This window comes from Sinocyclocheilus anshuiensis, unplaced genomic scaffold, assembly GCF_001515605.1.
Source record: "Sinocyclocheilus anshuiensis isolate Anshui unplaced genomic scaffold, SAMN03320099.WGS_v1.1 scaffold400, whole genome shotgun sequence".
Lineage (NCBI taxonomy): Eukaryota > Metazoa > Chordata > Actinopteri > Cypriniformes > Cyprinidae > Sinocyclocheilus > Sinocyclocheilus anshuiensis.
In genome coordinates, this window is record NW_015554084.1 from 723,796 (window position 1) to 738,290 (window position 14,495).

The window sequence follows — 14,495 nt, forward strand, 5'->3', positions numbered from 1 at the left end:
AGCAGCTGGAAGTTCTTCACGGCAACCCGTCAAAATAAAAGTTTAGTTTAACGTTCTACTGTCAGAATATATTACTATTTAGCAGTCTTAAGACTCAATGCTACTACTGCTAATAAATATTAATAAATCTTTATTTTTAAAGGAATAATCACATCTGTTTTCTTTTTAATTTTGCTGTTGTGCAGCACTTTGTTTGCCAAAAAATAAAAGGGTTTAATTTTCATTTGATTAGGATAAATTAAATTAATGTTTTATGCCTTCATCTGATTACCAGAAAAATTAAGAACATTTTATAGGGCCCTATTATTGTTTAAAAAAGGACCCTATACAAAAAAAAGAATAGGTTTAAAATACAGGCATGTGGTTTCTTTTTATTAATTCACCATTTGTAAACTGATGTTTACTGTTCATTTTTTAGAAATATCAATAGCATTTGTATTAAAACTATATTCACTGAATGTAATCAAAAAAATCGAGAATCGAATCGAATCGAGAGCTTGCGAATCGAAATCGAATCGAATCGGGACATCTGAATCGATACCCAGCCCTACTTATTACAGTACCATTAGCTTAGCAACATGCTAACATTTAAAGAAAGTATCAACAGAAAAACATTTTACACAATAACTGGGCAGCACATTTTATGCTTATTACAGTTCCGTCAACTTAGCAACATGCTAACTCAAACAGAAATGTTTTAAAAATGTGTTATTTTATACAATATTTATGCTTTTTGATTTTCTGCTTAGAGTGCCGTTAGCTTAACAACGTGTAGAAAACAGAAAAACAGGAGTCTCAATAAAAAGTTCTGTGTAAAATATGTATTTTACACAGTCTTTGTGCTGTGCATTGTATGCTTATAACAGTACCATTAGCTTAGCAACATGCTAACATTTAAAGAAAGTATCAACAGAAAAGCATCACTTTACACAACATCCGTGTTGCACATTTTATGCTCATTCGAGTGTCGTTAGCTTAGTGGCATGCTAACATTTCTTTTGATTCAAATATGAAAACTTCTGTCAGAGAAGGTAAATGGTGTGTGAACAGTTTATACTTTCACGTGATTCGTTCTGTCAAACTTAGTGTGACAGGGCTTAATGTTGTAACAGGTGACAAGACAGCTGGTTAAAATTCCATGACAATCATGAGACAAAGGGGCTCTGAGATCAGCGTGAGGGCGTTTTGTGAGGTCATATGGGCCTCTGGTAACTAGTGTGGCAGACAGACAAGACATTTCTGATAGTCCTCATCACCTCTCACTTCCTCTGTGGGCCATGACTGGCACTCACGTTACCCTGGAAACTACTTGCAGCACGTCAGTCGAGAACAAGAGTGAAAGCCTGCGATTTTCAGAGGTTTCTGTTACAAAAAAAAATCAGCTGTTATACAACAGGCGGTCGTGACTGCTACCCAAAAAACAAGTCCATGGCTATATTAGCACTGAATACTGCACATTGTGCAACAGATCAGACCAATAATCTATTGCTGCGTCCCAAGCATCAATATGACAAGATGATTGACAGGTCATTTCACGATGACAATATGGCGTATAAAACAATAAACATTTCATAATTTTGGCACGACATTATTTTAGTTTGTGGCTCACAGTTATGTTTTGTTGACCATGTACAACAAAATATTGACAAGAAAACCTTTATAGACAAACTTTCCAGGCTGCATGCAAAAACAAGCATACCATGTGATACGATTCACAAATAAGTGACTCTTATGAATCGTTTTTCTTAATAAATATTTTAAAAACACTCACAAGCTCAAGAGGTGCCTTTTTTACTGCCACTCACTAACGGAACGGCCCTTCAGGAGTTACAGGTTTCAATCACTCTGACGAATCTTTCACTGAATTAATCAGTGGTTAGTGAATCAACATATGACTCACTTACAAAACTGCAAGTTATAATGAAATTGAGAGATGTACATCTTAAAATAAAGCAAATTATTTATATCACCATTCAAAAGTTTGGGGTCATTACGATTTAAAAAAAAATTATTAATTAATTAATACTTTAATACAGCAAAAACATTTACAAAAGATTCCTATTTTAAATAAATGTTGTGCCTTCTATTCTTCAAAAAATCATGAGAAAATAAAAAATAAATTATATTTTAAAATATAATAAAGAAAATAAAACAGTTATTATAAATGGGGCTGGACAATATGAACAAAAAGAAATCATGGTATTTTTAGGCTGAACGCGATACAAAATGCATAGCTTAGTATTTTCAACAATTTTCTATTTGGAAAAAAACTATTCATTTATTTATTTATCTAGTCATTTAGTTAGTTATCTATGTACTGTACAACAACACTACTACTGAAATTGTAATAATATTTCACAAAATTAATGTTTTTACTGTATTTTTAAACAAGTAAATGCAGCCTTAGTGGTCATATAGAGACTTCTTTCAAAAAAAAATATTCCTACCCTCAAATTTTCCAACAATAGTATTATTTTTTTTCAATGTCAAGGAAAGGTCAAGTACATAGCACAGGGCTCGCAAAATTTCAAAATTGCTGGTAGCCCTTCGGGCAGACATTCTTCAGATTTTGGTAGCCCAAAATGAATTTAAGTAGCCCGAATAAAAAAAAAAAAGTCATCGGCTGAACTTCACAGCGAACAAATCAGCATGATTAAAAACTTCAGTGATCGCTTTTTTTCTTCAAATAACAAGTCAAGAGAGTAGGGGAGCAACAGATCACAAAACCCACGGCTCGGATCATATTGCATTATCATATCAGATTTTGAGTAACAGATCGGATCATTTTGCAGATGAGCAAAAAAAATATGGTTATTTATTATATAAATAACAGAATACTTATTTGACACCACAGCAAAAACTAGTAGCATATAGGGATGTAACGATTCACCCAACTCACGACGCTATGCGATTCACCATACTGATTTCACAATACAATTTTCTCACAATTTTTCTTTTTAACAAAATTAGATTTAAAGCAAATTATGAATGAAAAGGTGTCCTTTTATTATTTCTCCAACAAAATGCTGCACATTTCTTTGTGAAATTGAAATATGTCAAATAATAAAACTAACTTGAAATTTTAAAACAAATCCCAAATCAAATAATTAAATAATACAAATAAAATAAATCCCTTCATATAAACAAACTAATGCTTTGGCTTAGGGTTGTGACGGTGAGGAAATTTTCCCACCGGTTAATCGAAGTGTGACAACACCGGTAATACCGGTATCACCGCGGGGGCGGGGCGTTCCCTCTTTTCCACGCTTTTCTTCGCTTTTAAATAGCTTGTAAAAGCAGCGTGAAAGTTTAAATAGGTATACAAAACTGGAAATAGGCTAAGTAAACATGTATAATACACAGTATACCAAATAAATAAGAAACGTAGAACATTTATTAGCAAAACTAGTAAGAAAGCTTGGAGGCACGGCATACACCCTTGTCAGTCAGCTCGACTCTCCTCACTGGATAAATAAAATTTTGATCTGTGATGCGACTGTTGTTCGGCACGCTGCATTGAGCAGCCGCGTTCAGTTTTTAATTGTAGTGTCTGTTCTTTTGCTGAACTAAATGATTTTTATTACTATAAAAAATCAAAACGACGGTGGGGGTCGGTGACGCGGTGGGCAAGTGACATAACCGGTGTTGCGGCTTAACACCGGTATCACCGTCAGCACCGTCTATCGCGGCAAGCCTACTTTGGCTGTGCTTTTTCCATTTAAAATCATATGCAACCACTGCATTTTAATCACGATCCAAACAAAGATGCTAAATACATGTTATTTAGATTGTATCATTTTGAAATTTGAAGCAAAAACAGAACGGTTTGATTTTAGCTTTGTGAATGAGACGCAAATGTCACTCTCTGACAGCAGGTGGCGCTTATGGAACAGCAGGTGTTTATAGGCTGCTGCCCCTTTAAGACCGAATGCACGGATCCAATATAATGAGGCACTTGAGATTTCTTTCTCCACTGTTTACGTTCACTTAAGACAACCGACTGCGTTTACGAGAATACTTGCCGAGACAGTTATTTTGAGATAATTTTGTGTGCATGTGTTCATTCAGATGCAATGATAAGCGAAAGAGGAATCAATTCTGTGTACACTCATTGTCTGAAATGCGGCTCTCTGTGCACGCTTTGAATGAGTGCGCGCAGTTCCGAATGCGCGTGAATTGTTTAAAACACTTGAATGTTTAAATCGGCAAGACTTAGAAACACGTGCAAACGATCAACTACGATCCGTTTTACCACTACAAGCTAGTGAACAACGCAAATCAAGTAAAGAATTTTATATCACTGTTCAAGATAGCCCGCCGGGCAGGGTGATGAAACATTTTGGTAGCCCCACTGGAAAACACAATAGCCCCAGGACGTCAGGCTAGCGATTTTGCGAGCCCGGTAGCATTCTTGGATATAGTATTCCTCTTAGTGTGCTCTGTTATACACATTATACATACATATTTTCACAAAAGCGGAGTGTGAGCACAGTGTAACTACAACATACCATAAAAAGAGCAGTATGGTAGTTCACTACTCCAAACTTATCCCATGATTCCTTTGAAACAGCCATAAAAGCACTCATGAAGAAACTTCTATAATCTGCACTGTTAGCCTCACTGTAACTACAGGTCTCTGAACAGTCCTCTAAATTACACAGTTGCAGTGATGCACAGTGCATAAAAGCCAATTCTACTGACAGATGAAAATGGAAACGGCAACCGTTTTTTGGACAACTTAGTAAGTACTGCAGTAATGCAAAAACACTGGTCAATTGTTAAGTTACAGGGAGTCTGGGACGCAACAGGCTAATGGAACAGCTGCCATAATGTCTAACGAGAGATACCTCAATCATTAGACTAATTAAAGAGTCTCCCTGCTTAACCTCACAGCCTACAGGACCGACAGCAGAAACACAAATAGTCACAGAGACAGATGCACGTGCCCGCAAATGCACAGCCTGCAACAGATGTTAGGAAAAAGGCTTCAAATGACCCCGTAGCTTAAAATATACACATCCTTTCTGGTTCTCCCTATAGTACACAGCATTATGTGCCGTCCGAACATGAGACGCATGCAAAGAAGAGCAATTTGCACGCATTACGGAATCACCAATGGACAAAATGTAAACGTGAGGCCTCATTCAAGGGAGCGATTGCACACACACCCATCCTGCGAGGCTTGTGTTTCAGAAAACCCCTGTCATTTGAGCAGGGAAGCAAAGCAGAACAAGACCTGCAATCCTCACACACACACACACACACACACACACACACACACACACACACACACCATCACTCAGAATACTCAGAATGAGAGAGAAAAATCACATTTCATTTTTAAAACCAATAAACAACCCCCTGACTTCCCCACCAGCAGTTTCCATTTGATTTGACAAACAAACAAATAAATAAATAGGAATAAAAAATGAGTGAATAAATAAACAGAAGTAAGAGGAGTAGGACGAGGAGGTTGGAGAGCTGCATGGGGGAATAGGAGGGGAGCTCAGGGAACGTCTTTGTTGGGATTCGTATCCACACACACACACAAAGAGGAAAGGTAGGCCCTTGTGGAGCAGGGGGTCCCGTTTCACAAATGTAATCTGTGAATAATCGCATTTCTTTTGTAAAGCAGAGAGCAGAAGTCCAGATGGGTCTCGCATCATCACAAGACACGTCAATGCAGAATGTGTTCAATTAGGAGTAGATCTGGCCAAAAGAATGTTTTTTCTAACTAGGTAAACCAGTTTCAAGATTTAGCCCAAGTGTCATAGGAAACTGGGCCGATGTATGTCAATAAAGATTTTTCTGCTGGCCTGGTCGGGGAAGTAGTTAATATTTTTATTTACACTGCCACAATTTCCACTGGCCATTTCATTATTAATTTTATTTTTTTCTGGCCAATTCATTTGCTCACACCTGTGACAGTAGCTGTGTCTCATTTAGAAGGCTGCTCCCTCCGGAGGTCGAATCCTTTGTAGGATGCGTATACGAAGTGTCCTCAACCTAGAATTAAATGAGATGGCCTTCGTAGGACGGGCGGAAAAGGAAACAGGAAGTATCACGTTGCTATGCCAACACATTTAGAGCATCATTGCGCTCTCACACTACTTAAATGAAGAAAATTAATTTAAAAAATGTTTTAATTAATTTAATTTTAATTTAATTTAACAAACTCAAATCTTTCACATTTGGGAATGCCATACTGAAGTTGTGATAAAGTCAATCTAGGCTTTATTAACATTACATTATAATGTAAAGTATGAAATATTCACAAGGCTGTTTATAAATAAACTGTTGAAATAATTTGTTTTAATTAGTGCTAAATAATGGTAGAACGTAGGGCTGGGCGATATAGCAAAAAAATGTATCAATGATATAATGTTTCATATCGTTCGGTATTGATAATTACTGACATTTTTTATAACCGTTTTTAAAACAAAGAGCAATAGAAAAAAATGTTTACATTTAACCACTGTATTTTTAAATTAACTCAATTTATTGAGACAAACAACAAATATTTTTTTGTTTTAACAGTCAAAAACAAAATTAAAATTAAACAAATATCTAATTTCTAATGTTTTATATGCAGATTAAATAGGTTAAACTTTTGTCTTGTCTCCCGAGGCCACAGGAGGGCGCAATGACCAAAATAATGCAGCACATTTTAAACGTCACACACATCTCTTGTGTGAGACGAGAGTGCAGCAGTCTCTGCGTCACTCATAGCACATGACTATATCGAAACATTTTTATATCGTTATCAAAGAAGGTGTACCGGCGATAAACATCGATACCGTTTTATCGCCCAGGCCTAGTAGAACGAATCTAGAACTAATCAAAAACTCAAATATTCTATACCGACTGATACAAAAAAATACCATTAAAATAAACCAATAAAATATTTATATAATAATAATTTTAATAAATAAATAATGATAACAATGGCTGATAACCATCGTAATATATTGTGCATCCCTACAAAACTCTCTTCCACTGCAATGAGTTCAGGATAGTACAGACCTAAAAACACAGTGAAGTCAGAAAGGAAGGCAGAGATCAACAAAAACAAAGAGAAAGGAATCCCACCTGTGCAGCCATCTAAGAAACAGCTGCACTGGAGCAGTGTTTCAGCTCTAAGCAACACCAGGATCTGCCTTGCAGTAGTTTGAAAAGGACAAAGCTTTCTTATGTAGACAGGAAGCGCTCAGACAGACAGAAAGAGAGAGGGAAAGCAAGAGAGTGATGAAGCGAGAGTGTTTATGGGGATTAAAGCAATGCCAGATGCTGGCTTCAACTATAAACAATCCTGACAGACAATGCAATAACACTGATAATACTCATCAGAGGCCCATAAAACCAAAAGCTACATTTAACAAAGGAAATTGAACCTTTGCATACAGCTGTGATCTGATTAACAGAGCGACTCGAACACATTGATACTTCTCCTTTAGGCCAGAAATACTCTACACAGGTGTGCAAATGCTTGGCCAACTCAATGCAAACACATGGTCAAATTATACCTACTTTGCGTGCATTCTTGTAGTGACAACAACCTCAGTGCTCGAGAAGGCAAAGGTCACTCAGTTCACGCTAAGAGCTTTAACAATAACAATAACTAGATTAGCATCCACACCAAAGCACAGTAATGTTCTGATCTTTACTCCAATTAAGTTTTCTGTCCCTTTAAAGGGATAGTTCACCCCAAAATGAAAATTCTGTCATTAATTACTCACCCTCATGTCGTTCCAAACCTGTAAGACCTTCGTTCATCTTTGGAACACAAATTAAGATATTTTTGATGAAATCCAAGAGCTTTCTGACCCTCCATAGACAGCGAGGGTCCTACCACGTTCAAGGTCCAGAAAGGTACCAAGAACTAGGGCTATGACGGTCGCCGTGACAACCGCATCACCGCCGTTGTCTACTGCCACCGGCGGTAGTGCACGTGACGTCACGCACTCTATAACAAGCATAATACGAAGTTTTGTATACAAGTGTAATAACAGTAGCGGAACAGTGAACCGTGTCTACACCGGACGGGACACCGCCGCGTCGCAACAGGTTGAGTCTGTCTAGTGTCTACGCAGGACATTTGAACTCTGTGTCAGTACCTCATAAATAGGACGAGGCAGTGTACTGTTGGGGATTTGTCATGTCGTGTCATCCAGTGTAGCATCACTGATTATAATGAGTTTTATAGTATTTTGTCGCACCGTGTCCTGTAGACAGGGTGTATTTAACTTTCTTATTTAGGCTACTTTCTTGTTTAACTGTATTATTTCTTTGATATTTATTTTAGTGTTTTGCAGGCTGCATATTCACTGACTGAAGTGCTAAAATAAATACGAGCTGACGAGTTAAATCGAGATAAATCATATATATATTAAATATATATATATAGATATATATTTTTTTTTATATCAACACCGCGCCACCGGCAGTAGTTGGTCCATTACCACCGCGGTGGTAAAAATCTGCCACCGTCACAGCCCTACCAAGAACATCGACAAAATGTTCCATGTGGCATCAGTTGTTCAATAGTAATTTTATGAAGCTACGAGAATACTTTTTGGGCGCAAAAAAAACTAAAATGTGATTGGTTATAAAGGCACACATGATCCAAGTTGAGAGTTACGCTTTCTCCAATAGCAAGTAATACAGACCCTCTCATCTCCCAATAGTAAGACAATCTCTGGTATCATGACGCATGTGCATGCTTTCCTCTGAACGTAAACAACGCATGCGAGTGGTGCTGCTGATGTAGAACACACATGCGCTGCGCCTTGTTTATGTTCAATGGAAAGCACGCAAATGTGCCGTGATACTCTCGAATTATTGCTCCACCATAATGAAAAAACTGACAGTAAAAGAACAATTTAACACTAATAATTGTGACAGGGCCCCTAGTGGCGACGCTGAGAATGCAACATAAAACTGCACTATGATTTGCTATTGTTTTCAACTAGGCTATAAACAGACAACTTTTTATACGTTTTGGCCTTTCAATTACACAACGATGGCATTTTGGGGGCCTGAAAACACAAACTTTACTGGCCTGGCATGCACAATACAGCGTTTTTAGTCATTTTAGCAGATCCGTGTGATCGTTGTCATCTGTACACGAAACTTTTCAAAAACACCATTTTTAGTACACTGTTTTCATGTAAACGGACCCGTAATGTGCCATTTTTGACAGTATCATAGTGTTTTAACAGAGAAAACATCTGTCAATTATGTATTTTACAATATGCATGAAGAACCTCAACCATAAACAGAAGTTCATTCTGTTCTTCAGAGAGAACAATTCAAGGTTCAAAATGCATCATGAACCAACCTGTACTGACACATTTGATTATGAGTCATAGTTAGTCATAAGCCAACATATCACGAGCATATCATAATCCTCAGAAAACTTGACTGCCCGGTTATCAGAGTTGTGGCTAGTTTCCTCTTTTGAACATTACAGTATCAGGCTACTTAACATGACTTTGATTTAGGGTGATTTCATCACATAACTGTGCTCTATTCAGACAGAAGGATCCTGAAAGGCTGTCCCATTTCCATATATGATCAATAAGTGCTGAGGCAGAAATAATTAATGTCTTCTAGTTTACTAGAGTTTACTGCAGAAAGACTCTGAATGGATTCAATGCTATTGACCAGCAACTTTCACGGTCAGTATAAACATGCATTGTGGCTCAGAACATAGTCTGCTTGCATACTGGCATATTGGGCATCATAATTGATGACTTTGGAACACATTTATAATGGGTTGACAATATAGATGACTCAATTCAATCTCCATTTTGATGTTTTCTGTTGATGCCTGAACAAAACTTCATCAACCATTATTTGGAGTGTGCCTCCCATTCAATAATTACAATAAGCCCTTGTTACTTTTCATATGAAAAAGTATCAAACACTTTCAAATTCTGTCCATTTAATGTTTGTAAACAACTCAGTTTTTGAGTGTTAATTATTACATCTAAAACAAACAGCAATTATATTAAATAGTTTTGACTCTTTTGTTAAATTTAGCCTTTAATATTACAGTAACATACCAACACACAGGGTTCCCTGAGCATTATTTGAGTGTTTGTTTTCTTTTAGAAAAAAGTCACATACTGTACCAGACTAATATCCAAACGAATTGAATCTAGCTAGTGAATCGGAATCGAATAATAAAAATAATAATAATAAAGGTCAATATATAAATACAGCTTAAATGTTCAATAATAACTGATTTGATTTTGATTCACACACAAAAAAAATCGCTTTCGGTTTGTTTTGAGATGTGTAAAAACACACAAGAACTGTTTTTGTAAACATATATTCCATTAAAATTGCCTATGATAACATAGTTAACAACCAAAACACAATATGTACTACAGTTATCCTACTGTGAAATCATAAGACATTAATATGGGAGCTCTTTCAAACGGTGCCAGAATTTTGTTTAATATCTTTTTTGTAATGACAGCAGTGACCAATGCCACTTCTACAGTAGTAAATGTGGTAACTATTGTATTTTGGCAGAAAATATGGTACATTTCGAAAGAAAGTAGGTTGTTCAGAAGTGTCAAATTAACCTCCGTTTGCGCGAGTGTGTGTGTGTGTGTGTGTGTGTGTGTGTGTATGTGTGTGTGTGTGAGTGAGACACACCCCGATTCAAACTGGGGTGGGGGGCACATGAAACCCCTTCAGACAAACAGCCGTTATCCTGCATTGATCCACTTGCATCAACCACGAGAATAAACTTAATCCTGCAGATGAATACACACACACGTACACGCCAGCAGCAAAAGCCTAGTTTATTATCATCAGAACCGCGCGTTGATCACGCAAAAGTCGTCCAACTACACGCAGCCAGCGCATGACACACACATGCACATGAATTCCCCCCTAAACAGTCGCATCTTCAGTCTGTTAACAGCATGTCGCCGGTCAGAGCGGCTCTAGTCGCTATTAATCTCACCATAGGCGTGCTGCTGCTGCTGCTGCTGTAGCCTGTTAGCTAACATCTCGCTCATAACAGCACACTGCGCATCACAAGCGACTAACGTTACGTTAAACAGCGTCAAACTCACCGCTTCACGATCCGTGCTCAACTCCTGCGCGCGCGGGGATGCTGCGACCGTTACTCCGTGCAGCACGCGACGGTCCAGCAAACTAATATAAACAACATAAAACAACAACAGCCGAGCGCCTGTGATGTTCCAGCAGGAGCGGCAAGTGTCCGTGAGTGAGCCTAGTGTGTGTCCGTTGATTCGACAGGGGGCGAGGCTACGTGCTCAGTCTGATCCTGCTGCAATGTTATTGGAGGAGAGCGAATGTGGGCGGGGCTACTGGCTTAATCTGATGCTGAGAAAGGGCGTGGTTTCAGTCTGCTGCTGCTGCTGCAGTGACATTGGAGGTGAAGAATGCCGGAGCATCATGTATTACTTCTGGGAATCATCTTTTAGTACTTTTAAGGAAGACATTTTTGGGAAATTTTGATGCAATTTTATTGTATATTCTGCCCTCAGGAGTTTGTTGCCAAATGCTTTAATTTAGATTTCAGACCTCCGCAGCAATAATGTGTTCACTGATAAATGTAATAAAAATATTGAACAAACATGTAGTAGCCTAACATTAATTCAGTTCGTTCATTTTATACAATACTACCACTGGTTAAAACTCATGTGTGACAAACCATTCGGGTTCATGTCGAGTCGGACATGACGAAAATAATAAATTGCGGTTTAGTAAGTGAGTCTTTCGTTAAAAGTTTGTTTCACTAAACTTGTTCTGAAGTCAGGTCACGCTGTATGTTTCTGATTCACTTAGATGAATGAACTGGGTTATTGGTCTGGGAAGCAGACTACACTGTTTGCACTTTATATGCTTTTGATTCACTGGGAAAAAAACGGTTCATAAGAGTCATTTGCTCGAAAATCAGACTACGCGGGTCGCGCATTAGCATTAGCGCATATGTTGTTGTCTTGTTGATTCACTTAAGTTATAAATGTATTACAACATTGTTGTTTTTTGTTACCCTGGCAATACGCCTGTGTCTGTGTATATTCTTGTTGTATATTTTTCTTATGTTTTGCTTCATAATTTACTACCTTACTGTTTAGGCTACTGAAAAAAATTGTTGATTCACTAAAAAGAACGGGTTCATAAGAATCATTCGTTTGGGAACTAGACTCGCTGTGCGTTTTTGATTCACTAAAAGGACCGTTTGTAAGAGTCATTCGTTCAGATATCAGACTGCAGTGGTCGCGCTGTGATTTTGATTCACTGAAAAGAACCGGTTCCTACGAGTCATTTGTTTGTGAATCAGATTACACTGGTTGCTGTTTCAGAAGATTAATTTGAAAGTACCGGCTCAATAAATGGTGTTCTGTTTAGATTGGCGTTAGAATGTGGGTTCAAGAACAGTAAACAGAGCTGAGCATCATTACAATCATTTGGTTCCGGTATTTAAATGGAAAATTATTGTTTCCCAACACTAATAGCAGCTACTGACCTCTTCACACTGGGATCATAGAGGTCACCATCAGACCATGTGGCGTTATAGACATGGGACATCTGAAAATCATATTTAAAAAATCTATCCATCTATATATCTATCTATCTATGTTAGTGTTAAACAGAGGCAATGAGGGGAAAACTAAAAATGAAAAAGTGAAAAGTTTCAAGAATTCAAAGCCATTTTATATACAGTATGTCATTTACGTTTAGCAAACCTAAGTGAATGAAGTGGACATTTTGAAACATCAAAATATTAAAGTCTGTCTCAATGAATAAATAAATGTTCACTGCAATCTGTTGACCATAGTAATAAGAAGCAGTTCGCCAGAAAACCTCAAATGTGTGTGTGCGGATTCAATTTAACTTGAGTATGCTTCTATCTAGTGGTCGTTTTACGCACAGCACCTGGAAAAATACATGAAATCTAGAGTTACACGGTTTCGATCCTAATTCAGACCATTAGAGAATATTAATTTAATTAAACTTTAATAATAAGTCTGTGCTAACTCTCACAGTCTAAGTTATCTATAACAGTTTCTGTAGATGGCTTATATTAACACCATCACTCTCAGACATAAATCATCACAGTTATAACAAAAAAGTGTCACAGAACACATTTATTAAAATAATTTATGCTGTGTTTATAGCAGTGATATCAAAACAGGAGTTTGGGGAAAAGTGAACTGTTATGCATGATATCTCACTCCCCAAATTTTAGTTGGCGTTCTTTCTGCTGTCCGTGGAGTTCTCTGGCCTTGTTCTTCAGCTCCTCTGCTTTCTGATCATCCTTATCTGTCCCATCACCCAGTTTGTACATGCGACTGGCATTGGCGCAGCCCCATACGTGTCCCAGCTCGCAGGCTCGCAGGGCGTACTTTAGAGCCAGCGGCATGTTTTTGTCCAGCCCTGGAGATCCCTGGATTAAAAGAGTGCTCAGGTTGAAACAGCTGGGGGCGAAGCCTCCCTCACAAGCCTTCTCGTAGTACTGCTGAGCCACCTTCGCATCTACTCCGCCCTCCATGGCTCGCCCGTCATGGGCAAGCAGAGCTATGTTGTGACAAGCATCCACTGACTTCTTCCCTTTGCTGTTACATGCCTTCATAAAACAGGAGTATGCAGTCTTTAAACACTCCGTCACACCCCCTAATGTCAAAAGAAGCAGTCAGTTGTTGAAATACAATATATGAAGAGTTTATTTGCAAAAACAGAAAACTCCGTATTTAAAATTTTTCAAAAATTATGTTTTTTATTATATTACCATCTTTTTATTGTGTTAGTTAGCTAGTATTTTTTTAGTTATTTTTTACCTGATCAAAATAAACCAACTGCAGTTTGATTAAGATTAATTGGAATGCACAATGAAAAAACATGATTTTTGAAAACTGTTAAAAATGGAGTTATCTGTTTTTGCAAATGAACTCTTCATATTTACAATATATAACATATAATACATTTACAAATATTTATTAATAAATATTTGGAATATAAATACTCTAAAATTCAGCTATAATATATATTTACTTTAATTTTGGAATGTTAATTATTATTCAAATATCTATTTTTTTATTTCTTATTATAAAAATATTTCTGTAGCAAATTATTATTATTTTTTCATTCCATACATATTTTTTCTTTTATTTTAGTATATCACTTATAACAACATTTCATAAAAATACAATACATTAGACTTGTGCCGGTATTCAGTAATGCGATATATCACGGTAATGGATATGCGCGATATTGTTATCGTGGGCACTTGAAATACAATATATGAAGAGTTTATTTGCAAAAACAGATAACTCCGTATTTAAAATTTTTCAAAAATTGTTTTTTATTATATTACCATGTTTTTATTGTGTTAGTTAGCTAGTATTTTTTTAGTTATTTTTTACCTGATCAAAATAAACCAACTGCAGTTTGATTAAGATTAATTGGAATGCACAATGAAAAAACATGATTTTTGAAAATTGTTAAAA

At 37.0% G+C, this 14,495-nt stretch overlaps 2 protein-coding genes across 4 annotated transcripts in view; both read right to left on the minus strand.

Annotated features, from left to right (window-relative positions):
• Positions 1 to 11,269, minus strand: part of LOC107669141 (ras-specific guanine nucleotide-releasing factor RalGPS1-like) — a 70,765-nt gene extending 59,496 nt beyond the window's left edge. The window contains exon 1 of the mRNA XM_016461263.1: positions 11,091 to 11,269. The gene's annotated coding sequence lies outside the window, so the exon portion shown is untranslated. The remainder of the gene's footprint in view (positions 1 to 11,090) is intronic.
• Positions 11,270 to 13,132: 1,863 nt separating this feature from the next.
• LOC107669143 (cytochrome c oxidase assembly factor 7-like) overlaps positions 13,133 to 14,495 on the minus strand; it is a 7,204-nt gene continuing 5,841 nt past the window's right edge. For 2 of the 3 annotated variants that reach the window (XM_016461267.1, XM_016461265.1), the window contains one exon: positions 13,134 to 13,662. In XM_016461267.1, the coding sequence (XP_016316753.1) occupies positions 13,220 to 13,662 (443 nt within the window). In that variant the 3' untranslated portion in view covers positions 13,134 to 13,219. Of the gene's footprint in view, positions 13,663 to 14,495 lie in introns of all 3 variants that reach the window. The other variant, XM_016461266.1, reaches the window with a different exon arrangement.